The 24,619-nt window shown below is 45.0% G+C and overlaps 1 protein-coding gene across 8 annotated transcripts; it reads left to right on the top strand.

Annotated features, from left to right (window-relative positions):
• Positions 1 to 1,951: 1,951 nt before the first annotated feature.
• Positions 1,952 to 23,246, top strand: LOC133111284 (inositol hexakisphosphate and diphosphoinositol-pentakisphosphate kinase 2-like). Of its 8 annotated transcripts, none has more exons than XM_061221472.1 (31): positions 1,952 to 2,019; positions 3,903 to 4,181; positions 4,473 to 4,668; positions 4,919 to 5,009; positions 5,267 to 5,352; positions 5,693 to 5,847; positions 6,660 to 6,761; positions 6,889 to 7,050; positions 7,188 to 7,309; positions 7,555 to 7,656; positions 8,094 to 8,180; positions 8,343 to 8,418; positions 8,695 to 8,804; positions 9,847 to 9,870; positions 10,710 to 10,795; positions 11,286 to 11,411; positions 12,614 to 12,655; positions 13,208 to 13,329; positions 13,508 to 13,690; positions 14,066 to 14,207; positions 14,855 to 15,078; positions 15,345 to 15,472; positions 16,015 to 16,129; positions 16,397 to 16,504; positions 16,587 to 16,703; positions 16,844 to 16,972; positions 17,374 to 17,461; positions 18,532 to 18,594; positions 20,488 to 20,619; positions 20,839 to 20,951; positions 21,416 to 23,246. In XM_061221472.1, the coding sequence occupies exons 2-31, from the start codon at positions 4,059 to 4,061 to the stop codon at positions 21,440 to 21,442; spliced, it is 3,381 nt and encodes a 1,126-aa protein (XP_061077456.1). In that variant the 5' UTR covers positions 1,952 to 2,019; positions 3,903 to 4,058; the 3' UTR covers positions 21,443 to 23,246. The 8 variants fall into 8 exon arrangements, with proteins under 8 accessions (XP_061077456.1, XP_061077455.1, XP_061077457.1 ...); XM_061221471.1 differs by having other exon boundaries at positions 16,820 to 16,972; XM_061221473.1 differs by lacking the exon at positions 9,847 to 9,870 and having other exon boundaries at positions 16,820 to 16,972.
• The last annotated feature ends 1,373 nt before the right edge of the window (positions 23,247 to 24,619 follow it).

The following is a 24,619-nucleotide window of genomic DNA, read 5'->3' as shown; positions in this document are numbered from 1 at the left end:
CGTTTGGGTTCTGTTAACTACCTATCCGTGCCCCTTACGGGTCCAGGGCCAGCTAACCAACCATTTTAATTCTTTATTTTTGATATTGTCATTATTTCATTTTTTAATTGTCTGGAAGGACATGATGATCTTTGCAGAATAACTGTGTAAATAACTGTCTTACAGTGGGTAATAGCATGATTGCACATGTGCTATTGGTGCAGCGTGTGTGTCTGGTTGCTGCTGTTAATCTGGGACACCTCAAGGCGCTGAGGCAGGGAGGTCATCATCCCCCAGGGCCTCAGCAGCACATAGGATGTGCTTTCCCTACTGCCTGACCCGTTAACATGGACACGCAACATGACCACGCTACAAGGAGCAGGAGGAGACACAGTCAGTACAGGGAGGTGGGACAGCTACAGTATCCTGGTGCTCAGGTCAGAGTTTATCATTAATGTCACTCCCCTCAAAAAAGTTAACATCCACAGAGCATGTCTTCTCGTAATTCCAGCTGTGATGTGTGTGCGCGGTCTAAAAGTGTTCATTATGTCAGCAGACGTATTTTATTGTCCAGTGTAGGACACAGTGAACCACCAGTTCCCCCTTTACGTCATACTTCCATACACCCCATGACCCAATTATTATTAATAAACTCCAGTCCCCTGGTATGCCAAATCCCACTCCCCTGTACCCCAACCGTACTCTCCTGTACCCCGAAACCTCAGATTCCTAAAATCCTTGTAACACTGTAACCCATGTTCCTGTACTCCTTACAGTATGTACTCCCATAAGCTCAGTCCCTTTTAAACCCATTCCCCAGTACCCACTAACCCTGGTCCCCAATGCACAGTACAGTGTGAGCACTGGTGCTCGCCCACATTTTCTTGTCCCTGTGAGGAAAGAGAAGGAGTCTCACTGCCCGGCTCACCTGAAAACATTACATAACCCTGCGCTGGATCCAGCAGAGGGAGGACGTGCGAGATGGGCGTGTGCGTGTGAGTGTCTGCACGCAAGTGTGTGAGATGGGTGGGACAGTGAGTTTTTCAGAGAACACTGTTTGCTTATGCCAGTGCACAGAGGAGCCTTTCTCTCCCCCCTGTGCTGGGACAAGGGGGAGAAAGAGCCCCTATATTGAACCAGTCTCCTGCCTCAGCCTCAGTCCTGCTCTGCATTACAAACCCCCTAGCCCACACCCCCAGAACACAACATGCATACCTGTGTGTGTGCGTGTCAAAGACACTTTTCATAAAGGACTCTCCTGAGGTATTTTTAGATATACATTAATTTGAAACTGTAAAATGACCCTCTTGAATTAAAACACGCATTTCACTGAGTCTGGGTTATTGTTTTTAAGCAGAATGATCTTTGACAGACTATAGTGTGAGTGTGTATGTGCAATGTACATACATTTGTGTATGTGTGTTTGCAGTGTGCATGTACAGTATTGGTGAGCATGACTAACAGGGTGTATGTGAGCATACATTGCACTATGTTTTCCTAAATATAGATCCAATCCAGCTGATTGTGAATTCTGAAATAACAGGCTGCAGCAAGGCTTAGATTTTTTTTTGGAATTTCACATTTTACTGTTTTATTACTATTAATTCAAATTTGCAAAACATACAATGTATAATGTAATCACAGTGAGGGGGAAATGTCTAGACGGCATAATGAGTACAATAATTGGGGCTCATCTACTTACAGGAGCTTTGGGGTTGGGTACCATACTGGTACCATATCGACCGGACTGTGGTACGGCAGCTGACGACTAGGTGTCTCCCTGTCCCTAGAGCTTGATTTGGGAAGATGTAGCCATAACTGATAGAGGATTTCGCTTGGCAGCTTTGGGATTTGTCGCTCTTGTTGCAAATGGGTGGTACCCTGGTTGGCAGTTTGAGGCTTCTAGTGGCTAAGATTCACGTCGATCAAATGTACATTATTTTGAAAGTAAATGGTCCTGCAAAGGGGTTGGCTGTATTTGGAGCTCGAGCTGTCAGAGAGGAGGGCATGATCATGCATCAATAAACAGTCAGTTTTGATGTAAGTAACAAGATCGCAACTATTACTTTGGTATGCTGCTAATATTGAGCAGCTGGCGAGTTTCAGGCGTTATAACTCACAAAACTACAATAACAGCTAAATAGGTAAAACAGTCTTGATATGTTAATGCAAATAAGTGTTATCTCCCCAAAGTTTTGAACTCATGTTTTGTATTTTTAGATCGTTATTTAAACTAACAGTCTTGATAATAAACGGCATAGTATGTCCTCTTTTGGGGCTAAACAGCACAGGCGAAGCTCGAGCGCTATTTCGCTTTCGACTCTTACGGTTTACATACAAACGAGTCTAGCCTGTTTAGCCTGCTAGTTGCAGGATCTAGTGCAACTTAACGTTGTAGGTAGTAACATTAGGCTGGTTGGAGTGACAACCATATGCAACCAAACACATGACCTCTTCCCTAGATTGAATTCATATCAGCTGAGTTGCTAGTTTTAGTGGTATTTGCGTTCTGTTCTTCGTCCAGTTGATATAATTTCAAGGAAAAAGTAGCGTTATTTGGAATTTGGGGAAGTAAGAGACATGAGGAAGTAACTTAACTGTCAAAGCCACGCAGAGGGTAACAGTGTCAGACAGTTGCAGAAGAGTTGTGAGCGAATATGACCCTCAGGGTTGGGGGTGTGTCTAGCTGGACTGGGCGTGTGAATGGTCGTGCCTTCTACCCGAGTTTTAGTGCTCAACATCTTACTTTGTACCCACTAAAGAGAGATGTACCTTTTATTTTTATGACATGCCATATTTTGGCTATGGAGAGTTGCTTTTTAGTGGGATTTTTCAGGCACATCCCTTGCTCTGATCGCTCTCTGTGCACCACCACACAAACTGCCCTTACATGTAAGGCAGTGCTAGAATCCACAGTGCGCAGGAACAGCTGCAGTAGACTGAACATAGCTTTGATCATGTCCTTCCGCCCTCCTGTATTCACACTGATGGGGATTGAATAGCAGAACATGCGGGGGTAGGGACCCTTTAACCTTGAGATAGGCGACTGGTTTTGCACCTGTTGCAGACTAATAGTTTATTCTTGTAAAGAGAAACATGTTAGAGTGGCATTAATGTTTCAAATATGAAAAATATGACAAAAATTGAATTGAATGAGTGTTCATTAGCCTGTGAAGGGGGGTTGGAGTACCATGTTCATTGGTCTATTACTTTCTGTAAACCAGAGCCAGAATTCTACTCTGTCATTATGTCAGCCTCTCCTTCTACACTTGCTAATTGCCTGGATGTATATATTCTGTCAGCTTTTTAGTGGTTCACACAGTTGACAATCATCTTGTTTATGTAACATAACATAAAATGACATAACATAAGAACAGGCCATTCAGCCCTGCAATGCTCGCCTTTTCCTACCCCTACGTTTACCTACTGCTCAGTTTGCCTAAAAGCGAAATAGTATCTAGCACTGTATCAAGACTGGTCTTGAAAACCCCAGTGTTTCTGCCTGTCTACATGTCCTGGCAAGCTATTCCACACATTGACCTCTCCCTGTGTGAAAAAATACTTCCTGATATCTGTACGGAATTTCTCCTTTGCCAGTTTCCAATTGTGCCCTCTGGTTCTGCTAATCGCCTTTGTTAATCCCTTTGTAAATGTTTGTGTCCCCTGAAGAGGTCTTTCAGCCACTAGTATCTCAATCTGTCATCACCCTTGTGAGCTAAGTTATGAGCGAAATGTGAGCCTCACTTTAACACTGCCATTTTGACTCCTGAGGATTAGTTTTTTTTGGTGGGATGTTGTCTGTCATGAGGTTGGATGGTTGGAATGTGTTTTATTGTCTGGGGAGTTTTAGCAGTGTACAGTAGATTTGTCATTTACCACTTAACACACTTACACAGTTTTGCAATGGTCTCTGTTGTCTACAGGACATGACAGTTGGGTCAGAGAACCAGCGGGACGTTCATCCAGAGGGAAGAAGCTTCCGGATCTATCCTCCAGATCCCCCCTCCCTGCTGTGTGTCTGGGCCTGGTTTCCTGCTGATGACATGGTGCGTCAGTGACGCTTGCAGTGCTGGGAAATAATGGCAGACCACAGCAGCCCCAGCCAGAACAATGCTCCTTTGTTCTTTTGTGGTGGTCAGGATGATGAAGGAGATGAAGAAGGGGACAGTTTGAGGACAGACATGCAAATGGACTCTGATATGGTGAGGGAGACCATTGCTACCATCAAGTTTTTTGTTCTTTCTTGTCAGTGTGCTGCACTAAGTATATTTCAGATGTGATGGGTCCATTTTTTCTTGAGCAGAGATATAGAAGAGGGGTGAATACGGGGGGTGCTGATGTGGTGGGGTAGCATGGAAGACCTGAATGTGGGAAGGGTCACAGGGCTGACATATGTGGCAGGGCCTATCACAGTTGGTGATATGTGAGTGGCAGTTTGAAGGGGCAATGCGGGAGGGATTACTGAAGAGCAGCTGTCCTGGCTCTGTCTGCAGCCCCCAGAGCGGCAGATCGTGGTGGGAATCTGCTGCATGATGAAGAAATCCAACTCCAAGCCCATGACGCAGATCCTGGAGAGGCTGTGCAGGTTCGAGTTCATCACTGTCTCCATCTTCCCTGAGGACGTCATTCTGGACGAGGCTGTGGAAAAATGGCCGCTCTGTGACTGTCTCATATGCTTCCACTCCAAAGGTTCCCCACCGATGACCACCGAGAATACACCCCATATGCAGCCTGTTAACACCCAAAATATACCTTACACGCTTCACACCAGTCACACCCAACAGGCATCACACTAAATAGAACACACACCCCAAATAACATCATACACACCCCATACACAATGCACCTACACACCTCAGTAACATATTTAATTTTCTTCATTTCCTTCATTTCCTGTTAAAGGAGAGCAGGAATTGAATATCTGTGTGTGTGATTTCAGGATTCCCACTAGACAAGGCAGTGAGTTATGCAAAACTCAGAAACCCCTTACTCCTCAACGACCTGAACATGCAGTACTTCATACAAGACAGGTAGGACATACCAGGGATGTGGCCATGAATGAGTATGTTTAGTTGTGGTTATGGGGCTTGACTGGGGACTGGCGAATGAAAGAGAAATTAATAGTTATGTGTAGGAGGGTTAATTAAGTTCCTGTGCGCTAACAAAAGGGCCAAATGTGTGTCCCTTTCATAGTCTGTCTATATGACGGTGTGAACGGTGTTTGGAGTAACTGGTGTGTTGCATGAATGCTGTTTGTTTTCTGACTGCCCAATTGCCCCTGTTCCAGGAGGGAGGTGTACCGCATCCTACAGGAAGAGGGGATTGATCTGCCCCGCTATGCGGTTTTAAACCGGGACCCAGACACCCCAGAAGGTGAGCGGATCAAAACCCACTCCTCTCTGTACCCCCTCTTACCTTCTGACCCATTGGAACATCAACACACTCATTAAAACATTCATTACCAGAGTCTATTAACTATCCAATGAAATAGTATTGATTCTAAAAAAAAATAAACTGTAAACGCAAAATGTATAGGATACTTTATTAAGAATTAGTTTCATTTAGTTCTTGCTTCAATATTGTTTATTTTGAGATATTATATATTTTTTCATCCTGCACATTGTGACTTCATAGTTTTTCTCCAGTGGTGAGCCTGGGCCTCGGACCCTTAGAGCCTACCTTAAGTCCGTCTGTTTGTCTGTCTGTCTCTCAGAGTGTAACCTGGTTGAAGGGGAGGACCAGGTGGAGGTGAACGGGGACATTTTCCAGAAGCCGTTTGTGGAGAAGCCAGTCTGTGCAGAGGACCACAACGTGTACATCTATTACCCCTCTTCAGCGGGAGGGGGCAGCCAGCGTCTCTTCCGAAAGGTCTGTAGGTCAGGACGTCCCACAGCTGTGTGATATTCTTCAGGAAGTGCACCTTAACAAATAAATCCACATTTTCATTACAGACCTCACATGTGCAAGCTTCTGTTCAGAGCATAAAACATGCAAGAGAGCTGCCTGCTGGTCCCAAAGTGTGGGTGGGAAAGACCAGCAAGGCGATAACAAACAGCATATTTTGTTATTTGATTTAATTAGACACACAACATTGACGTTCAGTGTGCCAATAAGCTGTAATTCAGTTAGTACTAATTAAGACATTCATATGTTATTGCTGAGTTAGCCTGACCCCCCCCCGCCCCCCATTTCTGTACTGTGATCTTATGCCCTCTGGTCAGGGATTCCTGACAGCCCCATATGGTGGGTCAGAAATAGAGTGTCAAAGCGCTTTGAGCGCAGGAATCCCCGCATTGTGGTGTCATATTTCACTGTGAGCTGGGACATCCGTACCTGTCCGTCTGTGGGTATTTACTCACTCAGAGAGCGGTTGTGCCGCTACGCTGCGTAGGGTCTGTATGTCCCTGAGGGTGAAATCATGCTTACGACAGCAATGCCACATGCACCGTCTCCCTAATGTAAACATAAGACTTTTCAGTCTTTACTTAGCAATCTGCGTGTAAGCAGAATAAAAGCTATGAAAAGAGAAGTGCTGAGTTAGTGCTGCCACTAGCTGGAAAATTCACATGGGCAAAGATAATATAAACACACCTCATTTATAATACTGATGAATGATATGCTGACAGCAGGGTAAAATGTATCTCTCCTCCCTCCCTCCCTCCCACCCTCTTCTGCTGCAGATCGGCAGTAGGAGCAGCGTATATTCGTCTGAAAGCAGTGTTAGAAAGACAGGCTCCTATATCTATGAGGAGTTCATGCCGACAGACGGCACAGATGTGAAGGTAGAGGACCTCTTTCACTCATATCAACACTTCAGCACCATAAATATGCACAAATACAGTGTGAAATATGGAGGCCAATGTGTGTGTGTTTCTGTGTGTGTATGTATGTTTACCTATGATCATACAGGTGTACACCGTAGGACCAGACTACGCCCATGCAGAGGCTCGTAAGTCCCCAGCTCTGGATGGGAAGGTGGAGCGGGACAGCGAGGGGAAAGAGATCCGCTACCCTGTGATGCTCACTGCCATGGAGAAACTGGTGGCTCGCAAAGTGTGCCTGGCCTTCAAGGTGAGGTTCTGCACCGCTCTGCCACAGCTGCGCACACTGCAGGGGGTATCAGGCCCCCAGACACTGGCATTACAATTCAAGCGATGGGGTTTGGCGTAGGTGTCATTCCGTGTTCCTGACCCACGCTTTCATTACAGCAAACAGTGTGCGGCTTTGACCTTCTTCGAGCAAATGGCCACTCCTTTGTCTGCGATGTGAACGGATTCAGCTTCGTGAAGAACTCCATGAAGTACTACGACGACTGTGCCAAAATCCTGGGGTGAGAGCGCATTGTGTGATTCGATCAAAGCATTTTACAGCAGAGAGGAATTGGCTGGATGTGGCTTAAGAACATGTGATACAGCTGCCGGTTTCAATTTGGGTGAATATGACGAGGCAGGAGATGGTTTCTCTGACTGGTTGCTTTAGAAGATGATAATGATGCAGGAACATCTGATTGGCTGGTTGTCCCTTAGTTACATGGTGATACAGGAGCATGTTTCTGATTGGTTGGTTGTTTCTTAGAAACATGGTGATGCGGGAGCTGGCTCCTCAGTTCCAGATCCCCTGGTCCATCCCCATCGAGGCAGAGGACATCCCCATTGTCCCTACCACCTCTGGGACCATGTGAGTGCTCTGCCCCTCACACCAACACTGCCTTTCGTACTGGGACTGAGTGGACTCATACTTTTGCCCTTTTGTTACTCTGTAAAGTGTCTTCTATAACAATCGCTATACAAATAAACTTGAATTGAATTTAAACAAATACTGGACAGTACAGTGAATAGGATTGACAAGGAGACAAAATCCTGTACTCAGAGAGTATGTAGCATGCATTTACATTACATGACTGAGTTTGCAGTTCAATGTTTGCAGTTATGGTTCCTGGAGAACCATAATTTCCTGATGGCAAAAGCACTATTTTGCTGGTCCTTAATGTGTTCATGTTGACCCAGAGACACAGACAACATAGGTTCAGTACTTTAAGAGGAATGAGAGGTTGTGTGTTCTGGGTGAGGCTCTAAGTGTTCTCAAAGTGTGAGCCTGTCCCCTATTCTCGGTAGGATGGAGCTTCGCTGTGTCATTGCAATCATCCGACATGGAGACCGTACACCCAAGCAGAAGATGAAGATGGAGGTCAGGAACTCTATGTGAGTTTCCCAAATGCCTCTCTTGACCCTCCCACAACCTTATCATAAACTGTTCCCCCCACATGACCTTCTCATAAACCTCTCCTAACCCTATTATAACCCTTTCATAACTATCTAGTTCCTCTGTCTAGAGTTACCCAAATATGTGTGTGTACTTTCCAGGTTCTTTGATCTATTTGGGAAATACGGAGGCTACAAGACTGGGAAACTCAAGTTGAAGAAACCGAAACAGCTCCAGGTGAATGAGCAACGTCTGGGTCCATCTTATGGAAATTCTCAACATTGATTACAAATATAAGTCACATATCACTAATTTAAGGCACATGTCAGTCACATATCAGTAAGTCATATTAGTGATAAATAATGTGAGTCGTGTGTCAATAATACAAGTCAATGTCCTTAATATGAGTCATGTGCTCTTGCTATGAGTCACACATGAGTTGTCAGTCCTGAGTGTCAGTAAAAGGAGTCAGTGTCAGTAATGTGAGAAACGTGCCACTTGTGCTCCTTTCAGGAGGTTCTGGACATCGCTCGGCAGCTGCTGGCAGACGTAGGGCAGCACAGTGACTGTGAAGTCGAAGAGAAGAAGTCCAAACTGGGACAACTGAAGACCGTTCTGGAGATGTGAGTCATCAGCTGAACAATGAGCCAGTACCATGGCAGTTATGCTGGAAGATCCAGCAACCTGAATATGCTGGGGCTGTAGGAAGCACTGTCTGTATTTACCATTACTTAGACTGGCCTTTAATGTAATGTGTGAGCACCATGAAAGTGAAGTTGCTATCATAACATGTCCAGTCACAGCATATAACATCCTACGAGTATGTCACCGTGCAATTTGTTATTTTTTTACTGAGGTGACAGCGCACGTAGAGATGAGCACAGTGACTCCCTTGCTATTTCTCTTAGTTCCCCTCTCTCCCTCCTATTCATTCTTTAATTCATTCATTCAGATGTGGTGAGTTGTGGAGTTCTCACCTTGTGCTTTAGTCAGGCTTGCTAGAATTTATGTGAAAGCCGCTTGTATCCTTGGGCAAGGTACTTAAAGAGAAATGCTTACATGAATTTCAAAACTGGCAACTGGCTTACAAGAATCCTAAAAGTTGGTCTACAAAATGTAAACATGAATTTCCTGTGACTGTCAAAGCAGTAAAACCCCTCACACTTTCAAAAAACTAGCTCTGCCTAAAATTAAAGTTATACAATGCCAATGCCAATGCCAATAAAATACAAGACACTTTTCGTCTTTTGCAGTAGATGGCAGCAAAAGACAATTATCGCTCATGCAATCAAAAAAGGCATATGTTTGAAACTGACCTGTATTCACTTTTATGGAAAGAAAGCAATATAGCATGAAGTAGCCAGCCATCTGGCTGATGCACAAACACCACAACTGTTGTTATTGAACAGCTAATTTCTACCATTCACTTCATACAGCTTTTACCTTTAGTGTATTTCCTTTGTCCTTTGGCAACCCCTCAAGCCTTTTACTTGTTAGCCAATGTTCCAAAATGTTTGCAGTGTATTTACAAACCCCTGTCCACTGAAATGGACAGAAATAGTATCTGTTGTTTTCCCGCATAGAACTGGCTCTAACTACTGTTCCTCTCTTTCTTCTTTCCTTCTCTCTCTCTCTCCCTCACTCCCCCTCCCCCTCACTGTGAAGGGAGTCCAGCATGAATGACTATCAGTATGCACTTCTATATCCCGTTGTTTTTAACAAGACTAAACGGTTTATTGTTCTTTGCTATTAGCACCATGGCAACAGCCATTAGGCATTCCAGTGACATCCCAGTGACATGCTCATGTTTCTCACTGACACTCTAACCATGTCCTCTAATGAAGCCCATAAGCCAGTGGAGGCAGGAATAGGAGCAACACGCTCTCCATGGCTTTTGGGATTCATGCAGGATAGAGACGGACCGCCATTTTGTGTGTGCTGTGGTCTTCTCAGCAATACCTGTCATTCCCTTCCCCTTCAGACCCTAAGCTTGCCCACCTCTTCCTCAAACAGCACCGACAGCCAAAGGAACAAGTGATATCCTGCTGCTAGTTCACAACTCAGAAGACATTTTTCAATTACATTTGAATTTCCTCTCCCAAGTACATAATTCCCCAGGGTTAAATGCTGATAATTCACACTAAGAACTCATTGGTTGTGTTCTTATCAACATTTGACCTCTTAGAAAATACTTAATGGAGCATCAGCTCTACCCACACGGTTCAGAAGAGATTAATCCATAATTGGCCACACTGCTGCTCTCTGTCAGTGTTACAGTAAATATAACAGAACAATACAATGGTTTAACCAGATTTGGCACAATGCAAATGCCAGGACAGGCAGAAAGGGCACAATGAAGGATGTTGTCTGAGTAGTGCCAGAGCCCGCAGGCTAGCACAGTGTGGTGCTGAACTCAGGTGATTTTACATTAGTTGGGTTGAGATTAAGGGCATGTCCATTGGCTGGACTTTCTCATTGGTTGGACATTTAAGGGCTGTTGCTGTTCTCTGTCCTCTTCATTTTTGCAGGTATGGCCACTTCTCTGGGATAAACAGGAAGGTTCAGCTCACCTACCTGCCACATGGGCGGCCCAAAACCTCGAGCGAGGAGGAAGGTATGCTCTGAGGGCACCAAGTAACTCTGTGTTAATGTATGTATGTGTATGTATTGTTGTGCTTGTTTATTTACATGTGTGTGTATTAAGCATGTGTGCTATGCTGTGTATACTACTTGTGGGGAGCTTTGTGTGTGTGTGTGCGTGTGTGCACATGCATGGTGTGTGTGTCTGTGTGTGTGCGCATGCATGTTGTGTGTGTATTAAATATGCATGCTATGCTGTGTGTGTGTGTGCACATGTATGGTGTGCGTGTGTCTTTGTCTGTGCACATGCGTGTTGTGTGTGTGTGTGTGTCTTTATGTGTGCACATGCGTGTTGTGTGTGTGTGTCTTTATGTGTGCACATGCGTGTTGTGTGTGTGTGTGTGTGTGTGTGTGTCTTTATGTGTGCACATGCGTGTTGTGTGTGTGTGTGTCTTTATGTGTGCACATGCGTGTTGTGTGTGTGTGTGTGTGTATGTGTGTTCACTCACCCAGCTCTCTCTCAGACTCACAGAAGGTGGGCCCGTCGTTGCTGCTGGTGCTGAAGTGGGGAGGTGAGCTGACCCCCACAGGCAGAGTGCAAGCTGAGGAGTTGGGCAGGGCCTTCCGCTGCATGTACCCTGGAGGACGAGGTAGAGCAGTCACCTTTGACCTGTGAACTCTCACCCTGTCACACTGTCACCCTGACCAAGTTGGTAACTCTGACACAGAGCAGCTGCAGATTCTATAGACTCATCATATACTCTATTTTGTATCCCTAAAGCTTTGTCCTCTTCCATTGGAGCTGAAATTCCAAACCAGTGTGCCATATCACTACACCATGGAATGCTCCATATTGTAATGCAGCAGTGGAAACCCTGTCTTTAGAGACGATGCAGAGAATGCAGGAGCTGAACATTTGGTTAATCTATTGGATTTGTCTATAGAATCTGAGGCTTAGGAATTTGGCAACGTGTTTGCGTTTGTGGTTACACTCACAATCCCCAATCCTCGGCAGACTAGTTTCACTGTACTGTGTACATTGCACAAAACATGTTTCTCATTTCAAAATGATTTACAAATATAACAAATTTGCAAGAATGATATTTTTTATGATGAATGACCTTATAGTTTCACACCTGTAAGGTCATTTATAATGCTTACTGCTGTTTTCTGTTAATCCTATCCCTGCTGTAAAATCCAGCTATGCCATAAACTGATCTGGTATGAGCTGAGCAACCAGCGAGTGCTAGTAGCTTGTTTGACCTGATATCTGTGCATCTGAGTATCTGAAATAGAGCTACCCACTGTGTCAAAACATATTTGAGCTGGTAAAACTTTTGGTTTTCTTTTTCACTAAAAATTCTAAAGGATTCAGGTACTCAGTGGACTGTACTGCCTTCATCACAGAATGCATTGGTGGCATTTAGCTATATTCCCCACTCAAAGGGGCCAATAGCAATAAAGTTCATTAATAACAGTAGTCATACTATATATTTTAATGGTTTAGTGCAGGTTCCTTATACAGGAACTATCCAAAAGAGGGGTTCATATAAAATTCTATCAATTCACTGTTTTAGTGAATGCTAGTTATGCCATAACTGTAAACTATTGGCAGTGAGAAACATATCTGGGATACGCTTTTAATCAATCTATATGATGGCAATGGAGAGCGTTAAGAATGCTTGACAGTTTTCTTGCTTGGTAAGGATTACATCATTAACCTGTCCCTGCTAACATACAGTGCAAACACACTATCAGGATGAAAATAGGTGTTGGGGGGAAGATACGCATTTCATCCCTCTGTTACATCATCTCTCCTCTTCTCTCCCTGTCTGTTCTTTCGGGGAATTAGCTGGTCGCAAGTCCTTGGGCTGTGAGTCCCCCATAGACTGTGGTAAGAAGGGATGTGTTCTGTGTTCACCCCACTATTCTCTATTCTGACTGTACCTTTCCCACTCTCTGTACCCCACTCCAACTGAACCTTACCCCACTCTTTCTGCTCCAATCTCTGACTGTACCTTACCCCACTCTTTCTACCACACTAAACCAACTGTACCTAACCCCACTTACTGTACCCCAGTAAACCGACTGTAACTAATCTGACTTACTGCACCCCAGTAAACCTTACTCAACTCTGTACCCCAAAAAACTAACTGTATCTTACCCCAATCTGCACCAAAATACAAAATAATTTTATGTCTCATAAAATGTATTAGAAAAGGTATGTGCATTTATTTAATTTTACGTAGAATAGATACGTAAAGAACAGACTGTATGATTTTTTGGGGAATGTGTGTGGATTTTTTACCATGATTACCTTGTGTTTGGATTAATATGTTTTATTGTTAACACATTTTATTCATGCATTGACTTCAGTACACTTTGTGTAACTGTTTTGTTGTGGAACTGTGTGCAGTGATCCGTTATCTGTTCTGCTGGTTACTAGGCGACTATGCTGGGTTCCCAGGCTGTGGCCTGCTCCGCCTCCACAGCACCTACCGCCACGACCTGAAGATCTACGCCTCGGACGAGGGCCGGGTGCAGATGACGGCCGCTGCTTTTGCCAAGGTAAACAGCACTGCCCCTGACCAACCAATTTTGCCTTCCGTGTTCTCAATCTGCTTTCGGTCACCACTGACTTTTATTATTATTTCATGTGAATATCTGTGAATATATGCTGATCTTCCTAGCATGAGTCTGTTATGTGTGTGTGTGTGTGTGTGTGTGTGTGTGTGTGTGTGTACAGGGGCTGCTGGCTCTAGAGGGCGAGCTCACACCCATCTTGGTTCAGATGGTTAAGAGTGCCAACATGAACGGGCTGTTGGACAGTGACAGTGACTCTCTGACTGGCTGCCAGCAGCGCGTTAAAGCCCGGCTGCATGACATCATGCAGAAGAAGCAGGACTTCACCGAGGACGACTACCGCAAGGTAACCCTCACAAAATCCATCTAAAACTGTAACAGTCACCCTCTGTCTTTAGTACAGGACATTAATTATCATAAAGCTTTTACAAAGGTAATCAACATTTATAGATTTAGAGACCTGTGTTCTCTAAGTGAGAATTATGGCCGGATAACAGGACTGTCAGGCATATGCTGTCTCATTTTCCTGCTTAATTAGTTGAAGAATTTGTTCATAGAACTTGTGTATATCATCAGAAATCTGCATGTGTTTCTGTTGTTTGTGCCTGTATGTACAATTTTTTTAATTTGACGTGTGTGTGTGGTAGTTTGTGTGTGTGTGTGTGTGTGTGGTGTGAAGGTGTGTGTTTTAATTGTGTACTGTAACTGTGTACGTGTGCAGCTTGCTCCCACAGGCAGTGTTTCTCTGGTGAATTCTATGAGGACAGTGGAGAACCCAGTGAGGACGTGTGACCAGGTGTACAGCCTCATCCAGAGCCTCACCTCTCAGATCCGGAGGAGGCTGGATGACCCCACATCCACCGGTCTGTCCGTCTTTCTGTCCGGTGCTCATGTTGATCTTCAGAGAAGTGTGACGGAGCTCCCTGGTGGAGCTGAAAGTCTAGGAGAGTGGGTTGGATTGGGAAAGAGAGGTGGGGTGAGAAAGGAGAGGAAGAGTGAGGGAAAAGAGGCAGGGGTTAGGGAGGAGAAATGTGAGGTAGGGTAGGTTGAGGGAGGAGGTGGTTTTACACTGAAAGAAACGACTGTCTTTACAATAATTTTCGTCTTGTAATAAAACTGAAATATCTTATATTTTTCAATTGAGTAGAAAATAGCTTATTTTAAGTTTAAAGTTTAACTATGCTTGACAACTGAAATTTTCTTACCCCATTGGCAAATCTTTAAACTGTCTTACGTCATTGGCAATATTTTTGTCCTAACTGGCAAAAAATGAAAGGAATTAAAGGATTCTCAATATAAGTCTCAATACAAGTTGAAATGTATGTATTTTTTGGTTTTTGCAGTGTAGGGATTTGAGGAAGGGTCTCCCTCTCGGTTACTCATGGTTACTCATGGTTACTCTTAGTTAATCTGGTTACTCATGGTTACTCATGGTTACTCATGGTTAATCTGGTTACTCATGGTTACTCTTGGTTAATCTGGTTATTCATGGTTACTCTGCACTTCTCAGATCTGCAGCTGTACCACAGCGAGACCCTGGAGCTCATGCTGCAGCGCTGGTCCAAACTGGAGCGTGATTTCCGCACCAAGAACGGCCGCTATGACATCAGCAAGATCCCCGACATCTACGACTGCATCAAGTACGACGTGCAGCACAACGCGTCCCTGGGGCTGGAGCACACGCCAGAGCTCTTCCGACTGTCCCGAGCACTGGCCGACATCATCATCCCGCAGGTCAGAGCCCAGGGCTGCCAGTCAACACCCACACCCCAAACCAAAAACCCCACACCCAAACGCCTGTTAACACCCAATCCGCAAACACCCAACCCCCAAACCCCTGTCAACACCCAAACCACAACACTCAAACCTCAACCCCCAAACCCCTGTCAACACCCAAACCCCAACACCCAAACCCCTGTCAACACCCAAACCCCAACACCCAAACCCCTGTCAGCACCAGAACCCACACACTGACGGAACGTCCCACCCCCTCTGGGCAGGAGTACGGCATAAACAGAGAGGAGAAGCTGGAGATCTCCTATGCATACTGTCTCCCTCTGGTGAAGAAGATTCAGCTGGACCTTCAGAGGACACATGAGGATGAAGCTGTCAACAAGCTCCACCCACTGTGAGTCTCAGCCCAAACACCCCCAAAGGCCCACGTGAACACCTTATTATGTTGGATGATCAATTTTGGGAAATAGAGACTCTAGATGCAGCACAAACTGGCTGAGTTGTAATGTACTCGCTCTTGCCAATGTGGTCAAATAAAACTTCAAACCCTCTGTGAACTGTAATAAATCTCACACAATGAAGCAATAAGTGAACCACAGCAACAAATTTAAAACTTAATTTCGATAACTATAGTGCTGTTGCCTTCAATTTCCTGTGGTATTTGCACTCTTAACCCCAAAAATGGCTTGCTATATCTAGCTGGTACATTGCTAGCCTAGAATGTAAACAGTCCAGGAACTAACACGTCGCCATAATCTTTCTTTCAATTGTCCAGCCATAAAGCATGTGAAAATGAATGAGTCAGATGGCCAAGTTGTGATGAAAAAAACCGAATGAAAGCATGGTCAGCCCAAATGCACTGACTCCACCAACGCTGTGATTCTAAGTATGAACACCATTTCTGCTCTGTTAAAAGGGGTTTTGGGGTGTCCTCAGGTACTCCCGTGGAGTGATGTCCCCCGGACGCCACGTCCGAACGAGGCTGTACTTCACCAGCGAGAGTCACGTCCACTCCCTGCTCAGCATCTTCCGCTATGGGGGGCTACTCGATGTGAGGATGACACAGTGAGACTAGCTCAGTATCTGTATGAGACTAACTCAGTATCTGTATGACCTATGAGACAAATTCAGTATAAGTATGACCCAGTGAGTCTGACTCAGTATGACTAAATGACTGTGCGTGACTAGCTCAATATCCGCATGACTCTCTGAGACCATCAATATCTCTATGACTGGCGAGCAGGAAGTTAGTGTGACAGAGTTAGCAAGATGCTAGATCAGTATTATATGTGCGTGTGTGTGTGTCTGTCTGTTTTAGGAGGAGAAAGATGAGCAGTGGAAGCGTGCCATGGATTACCTGAATGCAGTCTCTGAGCTGAACTACATGACTCAGATTGTCATCATGCTGTACGAGGATAACAACAAGGTATGCGGAGCCCCCCCATCTCTGCCTTACTCCGCTGGCTTGCCCAATGCTGCCTCCTGTTGAGATACTGTGTGCACTTTAGGACCCCTCTTCAGAGGAACGTTTCCACGTGGAGCTGCATTTCAGCCCGGGGGTGAGGGGGTGTGAGGACCAGGACAAGCCCCCCCTGGGGTTTGGGTTCCGCCCGGCCTCTGCTGAGGTGAGAGGGTGGGGTTTCCCCTCCTATGTGGATGACAAGATGCCTATGCTTTCTGTTGTGCGAATATGTAATGAGTGCTGTACTATGGGGCTTCAGGGGGGCTAACCTGGGTACAGGGTGATCTCTTTTTGGGTCTGCAGAGAAAGCTGGATATGTACAGCCCTGAGGACCTATCACCAGAAGAGCCTGACCAGGGCTCGCCTTGTTCTGAGCCTATCAGCATTCAGAAGAGAGCCCTCATTCGCAGTCACAAAATCAGCGACATGGAGGTAGATGGTCAACATGAACACATGATTTCCCTGGTGTAAAATCCAGCTATGATCACCTTCAAATTACCAGCTACCAGGTATTTCAAAACATAGCTTAAGCTGGTCAAAGCATGTTGAGTATGGAGCGGGTCTGAACTGATCAACCAGCTACTAGATTTTAGCATCAGCTGTTTTCTTCAGCAGGGTTTACTGAACACACGGCTCAACTGAACAAAGGACTACGGAACTCAGGGCTCCACTGAAAACACAACCCTAGCGAACACACAGTGCTGAATACACGGCTCTACTGAACCTGCGGATCTCTGCAGAAGATATCTGCATGTTCAGTCATCCGAACACGCGGTCTGAATCTGATTGTGTTCATTTCCTGTTTGTGTGTTTGTCTGCTGGTCTCTGCGCAGGCTCTCTATGACGCTTCCCGTGGCGCGGGCCACCGGCTGTTCCCCTCCTGCTCACACCAGTCCCCGGAGGCTCGGCAGAACGCAGCAGGTTGGTACCAGGTTTCTGCGGCTCTGCAGCGTGAGAACAGCCTCTCGCAAAGCTTCCTGACACGCTCACGTTCACACTCTCGGCCCAGGGCTCTCCCCACACGCCTGCTGCCATGTTCCGTGTACATGTGTCTGCTGCTACAGCAGTGTCTTTGTCCAAACACTGCCATTGGCTGAACTCTGATAGTAATCCTGCACAGTCAGGCCAGCGCAGGCCTGGAGCAGCAATCACATGTGCATGACCTTGGTGTGAATCATTGTCTCCACTGGCGTCACGGTGACAGGGACTGCTGCATTGTTCAAATGTTTGCATGTTACATAGTAACATAACTCCCCCCGCAGGCTGTTCAAGGGCAGGATTCTTACCCAACACACTACGCAGGCAGTGTTCCCAAAATTCCCCTAGCCCTCATCAGTCAAGGACAAAGTGAGGTGGGCAGATCTGTGCAGGTGACCAGGGCACCATCCAGAGATCTCTCGGTCACATGAGGAAGAGTCAGGAGAACCAAACTGCAGGTCAGAGATAGGGCACCAGTGGTTTAACCATTGAGCCAGCCACTCACTGTAAGCTCACACTGAAGGCACTCTCTGAGGTCCCTGTTGTTTCGGCCTTCTTTTTTATATTAAAGGTGAACCTTTCATCATCCATCTTAAAACTCTGCAGTGCAGCTCTACAGCTCAGGGTATATTTGCATTTTAGCGTTTCATAAACCACCAGAGGCAGCCTCTCTGTCTATTTTCACTGACTAGTGGGAAATGCTGAGACCATGAATTCTCTTCAGGAGTCTAACACGTCCTCTCCCCCTCTCACCCGATCCTTCCCAACCCCTACCCCCATCTTCTCAGTCTTAATATGAGCTTCTGTTCTCTAACCTGGTTTTACTTTTTACAATAACACTACTGACACTCACAGCCGTTTCCCTCCTTGTGCTACTCAGATCACATTATTAACACCTCCACAAACCAACAACCTGATTTATCTGCTACATATCCTCAGCCCAAACAGCACCACAGCGCCCTCTGGTGTTTAACCTCAGAGTAACGCCAACAACCTTTGTTTTATTTCCTCAGAGTTGTTCTCTATGCCGGCAGTTAAGAGATTTTCTGTGTCATATGCAAATCATCCGACTAATGGTACGTCTTCTTCATTCTGTACCCATCCTCTTCCTGTGTTCTGCATGTCTTTTTGAAGCACATTGGGAGCACTTATTCTTTATCACGATGAAAAACCCTGATAATGTGCTCCACATTATACGAATGTGCTGCCATGGTTACGAAAGGCCTTTCTGGAATGATTCATCCTCTTTTATTCTTCACCCAATGACTTGAACTTTCACCATAGCAGTCATTTCACTTCCTGTTTGCAGCTTCCTGCAAAGGTTTGCACCACTCACGTTACAATTCAGTGTTCTGAAATAGATGGATGTATGTGCGTATGATATTATGCACATACATTATCTATGTAGGGTTTGTTTCAGGAATATATTATTAACCCTTTTAACTGATCACATGACCAGCACTACTTCCAGAGATACTGAATCTTTGGACCTGGATGAGAATGGAGTGAGCTGATCTTAGGGATCTGTGCTGAATGATCCACTTGGAGGAAACCTCAAGTTGATCTTAGTGATCCACCGGGAAGAGCTTTCTGCTGAAAGATCTTGTGGATCCACCTTTGCGGAGTGATCCATGTGTGTGCGTTCGGGTGTCCTAATAATGTGGGCTGGACTAGGGCAGCACCAGCCATTGTTGAGGCATTGAGGTTAACTCCATTTGATCCATGCTTGAGATTTCCCTTTGTGATTCATCTTTATACAGGGGCGGCCTGTAGTGTAGTGGTTAAGGTAAAGGACTGGGACAGGCAAGGTCGGTGGTTCTAATCCCGCTGTAGCCACAATAAGATCCGTACAGCCGCTGGGCCCTTGAGCAAGGCCCTTAACCCTGCATTGCTCCAGGGGAGGAATGTCTCCTGCTTAGTCTAATCAACTGTACGTCGCTCTGGATAAGAGCGTCTACCAAATGCCAATAATGTAATGTAACGTTATAGACTTCTTCTACTTTTGTGGCGAATGTGCTGTCTGTCCAAGTCTGTACAGTATATGAATGGTTGTAGCTACCAGATGTGTAAGACATAGACAAGGTGTGTGTGCAGAACGTATTAAAACAGAAACCAGCACAGAGCCAGACTAGCTTCACAAACGGATTGATAAGGTGTCAGACTCACTCCGTCTGGTGGAAACACCCTCCTGCCATAGCCAGACATGTTTCAGGCAAAATGCCCGGTGCTGTCTCTTTTCTCCATGTGTTGTCACAAAGGCATGCAAGCAGGGTTTTCCAAGTCATTACAAATGCAAAACAACAGGAAAATACCCAACAGGGAGAACTAGGGCTAGAAACATTGCATTACAGAAACACAGGACCATTTCTGCAAACACAAAGACCAAACATCTAGTGGCAGAAAACTAGGAACAGGAATACCACGACTAACAAGTGAGGCTATGGCAACTATGCTAACGACACCAAACTTGCAGTAACCAAACACTGCAGTAACACTATTACAATACATACAATAATTGAAACAAATTATCACAAAACAATGATAGGTAATGGAATAAGACCGGGGAGCTGGCACCCTCTAGTGGGGTCCTAGCAGAACTGTGATATGTTTGAAGTAAGAATATTTTTGTTAATTTATGGATTCCAAAAAAATATTCCGGTTGGATATGACATAAAAAAGAGTTCCCTCAGCCTGTGGATTCTTTTAAGTGATTTTACACCTTCAGCTTTAGCTTCCATAGATGACGTTTTGAGAACGTAGTAATCCAGTTTTAGCTTAAATCTACTTTCCGTTTGCTTCATTTTCCTGTGAGATTCAGCAGGTTGCGTGAAATCACAGCCACGCTCGTGACAAGCCTACAGAGCAGACTTAGAAGAGGTTCGCATTTCAAACCGATGCACAGAAATGCAGTGACGCCATGTTTAGAGTGTGCTCACCATGGGGAGGGGGGGCTGCTTTCTCTGCTGCAGGGTTTGAGGGCTGCTCTCTGGTGCCCTCTATCTACCCCCTGGAGACACTGCACAACTCGCTCTCTCTCAAGCAGGTGGATGAGTTCCTGAGTGCTGTGTGCGAGAATGACGCAGACTCCAGAGCCAACAGGGGTATGTGCGTACATGCACACACACTCTCACTCACACACACGCACACACAGACACACACACAATCACCTAATACAAGCTGCTCCTTGGATGAGAACTGAATGTAGAACATCCCAATAAACATGCATACCTGATGAAAACTGTTTTTAGTTGAGGATTTTTTGCTCAGGGACATGACCAAATAGCGTGGCGCTCTTTACTGAATACCTGTGCTCCTTCTAGCTCTGTCTGCCATATTCGACTCTCAGACTCAGCCTCCTGTGGATGCCTACATCCCCCAGCGTGTGCTGTCCCCCCCTCCATCTTACCTCCCCGCCCAGAACTCTCACGCTGCTGTGAGTACCCCCGCCTCGCCCACCCAAGTGGCCGCGCTTCCTGTGTGTGATTGACAGGTGTGTCGTACTCCAGGATTCCGCTGCTCATTTTTCTTCCCTGAGGAACAGTGCTGCTTCTGCACCGCACTGTGCTCAGCTGCACATTCATTGTGCTGAATGTAGCTGCCACAATGTGTGTGTGTGTGAGAGGAGGTTCGGTTATGTGTGTGTGTGTGTGTGTGAGAGAGAGGGAGAGAGGGGGATGGAGGAGGTTCCGTTATGTGTGTGTGTGTGTGTGAGAGAGAGAGAGAGAGAGAGGGAGAGAGGGGGATGGAGGAGGTTCAGTTATGTGTGTGTGTGTGAGAGAGAGAGAGTGAGGAAGTTCAGTTATGTGTGTGAACGTAGCAGTGCTATGCACAAATAAGCTCAGTTGTTGTCCTTGTTTGAGCTCTCGCTCACGGCTGCTTTTGCATTTCTGCCTGCAGCCATTAGCAGTTCCTCCTCCCCCATGACCACAGACACACCTTGATGCTCCAGCATAGCGAGGAGATGCTATCAGGGTATTGGGGGAATGGCCTGCCAGCTCCGCCAAATCTTCCATCAGCCAGACCTTTACACCAGCGTGACCAGCTTTCAGCCAATCACCAGCCTGCCAAAGCCATGTGATTAACCAATGACCTGTATGAGTTCATGGGCTATTGGAAGCCAAATGGAGTGATGTTTCTAATAGCTCCACCCACCTGTAAGTACCACACCTCTTTTACAGCACCCCCTTTGGCTAAGCCACACCCTTCCACCCAATTGCCTGCCAAGACGCGCCCCTCCAGATCAGAAAAAGGGTGCAGGAGGAGGCTCCAACACTCAGAAGTCCCCATGACCTAAAAATACTCAGTGGGACTCCTAATGAGAACAAGGGAGAGTGAGTCACTTCCTGAACACTGGAGTAGCTGAAGCTCTCTTCTGTCCTTTTCAAAGTAAAGCTGGAGATCTGCCTGCTTCTGCACTGGTGACTGAAGTTAAAGTCTCTCAGGAAAACTGCTGTTACAGTATGCTGTTCTGTGCTGCTGTCTCATCGATGTACTGCCTTCCCACTCTATTCACAACTTCTGAGCATAAGCTTGTGTGTGTATGTGTGTGTGTGTGTGTGAGTGTGAGTGGATGTCCACTTGGTCACCTGAGAGAACTGTTTCAAAGAGGAGACAGCTCGGGTTGGTCTGCTCTGTTGTTGTTTTTTTCAGCACTGGGTATAATGCTGTGTCAGGGTTGGTCAATGTCAGCTTCCCCTTGGAATGATCTGAGCCATCAGCAGTAGAATCACAGTAGTACCGAAGCAAGGGACAGTTACTGTATTTCAGGTATAGTCACTGTATCTACCATACTTTCCTTCTCTGAATGCCTGAAATCACAGCAAACTACTTTCATGCCAAATCCCGTTATGCCTGTGCCTCTAACGTAAATACTTAATGATTTATGACTTAAGATGAATCTCATAAAATCTGAGCTGTATTTAACAGCTTAAACATTTATAAATAATTTAGTTATGGCTGTGTTTAGAACATCACATCAAATGTATCGTCTTTGAAGCTTATAAGATCAGGGGTTTATACAACCAATCTCTCGATCAATTAAGTTAGCTGAAACTGTGTTTTCAACTCTTGCACAAATTATTAATGCGGTGCAGTTTGGCTTGTTTCCATAAAATTCTTTGAACTAGCCAGTTAGTCTATAATTTTATCAAAATGTAAAAAATGCAACCTTTCTAAAGTAATACTTTGCCATATAGCAAATTGCATGAAATGAAGCATCAGTTGATCTGACTGTTAAAAGTCCTGGGGATATGGACCATTCAGAGATGGGGTAACTCATACCTCAATCGACATTAAAAAAGGAACAATTAGTTGAGACAAATGTGCGACTTGTTAAAATTCAAGGATTGCAATGGTGGTTGGAACAGAGCCCACTATACAGAAGGGCGAGGACCACGTCTGAGAAACTATGGTTTAATTGAGTTACATTCTTTAAAAAGCAAAGTTTTTACTGTTTTGAGTATATAATTTTGGTCAGTGTTGCTGGTCTAATCTATCCTGTATGTTTATGATACATTATTGTTTTACAGAATGACTTTGTATAATGTTTATTTTAAATGGTGTTGATAAGAGAAAGCATATTTAATATGAAAAATGTGAATAGCGAAGCTGCTCAGAAGCACCCACTGAAAATTGACATTGTCAGTGTGTCAATGTGACACTTATACTATGTGTGAATTAGAATGGTTGTTTTGCTTGAATAAAAATAAAAATGACTATGGATGTTGAATATTCATGTTTGTCTATAGTGTTTTCAGGGGAATCTGACACTGTTAATTCTTTTTAAAAATCCATAACTATTTATTTCCTTGGATATATAAATAAAAAAACAAGTACATTTTAAAACAGTGATAAACTGTAATGCTAAATCATGTTTCTTTCTTTGTCAGCCAGCAACATTTGGTGTCAATGGCATTACAGCAGGGCCATTTCAGTAATGTTCAAGGACGACTGTATGTGTGTGGGATGGAAATTGTTGCATCTTTAACAGTGTCACATTTGTCATACCATTTCAGTATACTAAATATAATCATGTCCAATACCAATTTTCCTGATTAATTAGTATGGCTGCTTGCCTGTGGACGATTGAAGGTCATGGTTTGTGATTAAAATCAGATGGGAGGGTCAGTGTGTAATGTGTGTAATTGGAGAACATCAGGTCCTCGTTATTGACTCCCCTCTCTGGTTTAAGGTACTGAGACATGTGACAGGGAGTTAGAGACATATTCACATCTTACAGGGCACATATGTATGTACTCTGTTAGAGTAGAAACAACACTGGAAATGTCTTCTGTGTAGAAAGGTGGGGGTCATTATGACATGCAGCAGAAAAGGGCAGAGCCGGCTGGCTTCAGATGAGGATGGAGGTGTATTCACATCTCTGTACAGCTGATGGACAGTCCATTCAAACCTGTGTTGTGCACCCCCCCCCCCGCCAACCCCTTTCCCCCAGTGCGGCTACTGATGACTCATCCCACTGTTTCTGGAGCTTTAGTCGGTAACCATGGAGATAACTTTTCCTTCCTGTAATTACCCTTACAGATAGTCACAGCATGTACGAAGAACTCTGCCGTGTGTCAGCTAGGAAGAATAGCCTTAATTAGTCCTTCAGCTTTTACTTTATAGCAGGCAAATGTTGCATCATGCCTGACTCTGATTTTAAGGTCTTAACATTCAACTGGTCTCTGAACCACCCATATACTAGTAGGGGTCTAGGGGCTTTGAGGAGTTTACGGGGTTTGAAAACAGCTGCTCACTTAATTGGGATATATATTTCTCACTGAACTGTCCCACATGCCGTAATGGCAGCATGCCGACAGTGGGAGACTGCTTGAGACTGTGAGAGACAGCGTGATGCTGGGAAATTGACACAGCAATAGAACACACTGGTAATTGTGGTGAAAGCAACCCAAAGAAACGAGTCAAGTCAGACACTGAGATTCGTTAAAGGTATTCAAGTTTTGATGGTGTGTATAGTATGGAATGCATGTCTGGTAGGTCACGAACCAGACTTTATGTGCTTGGCTTCAGTCATAATTTCAGATGGAAGAAATAAACAACGCTGGGAATAAACAGTCACCCTGGACTTGTTTAGATCAAACA

Source organism: Conger conger, chromosome 15 (genome assembly GCF_963514075.1).
Source record: "Conger conger chromosome 15, fConCon1.1, whole genome shotgun sequence".
NCBI lineage: Eukaryota > Metazoa > Chordata > Actinopteri > Anguilliformes > Congridae > Conger > Conger conger.
Note: the sequence above shows the minus strand (reverse complement) of the source record. Positions and strands in the feature narration are given on the sequence as shown.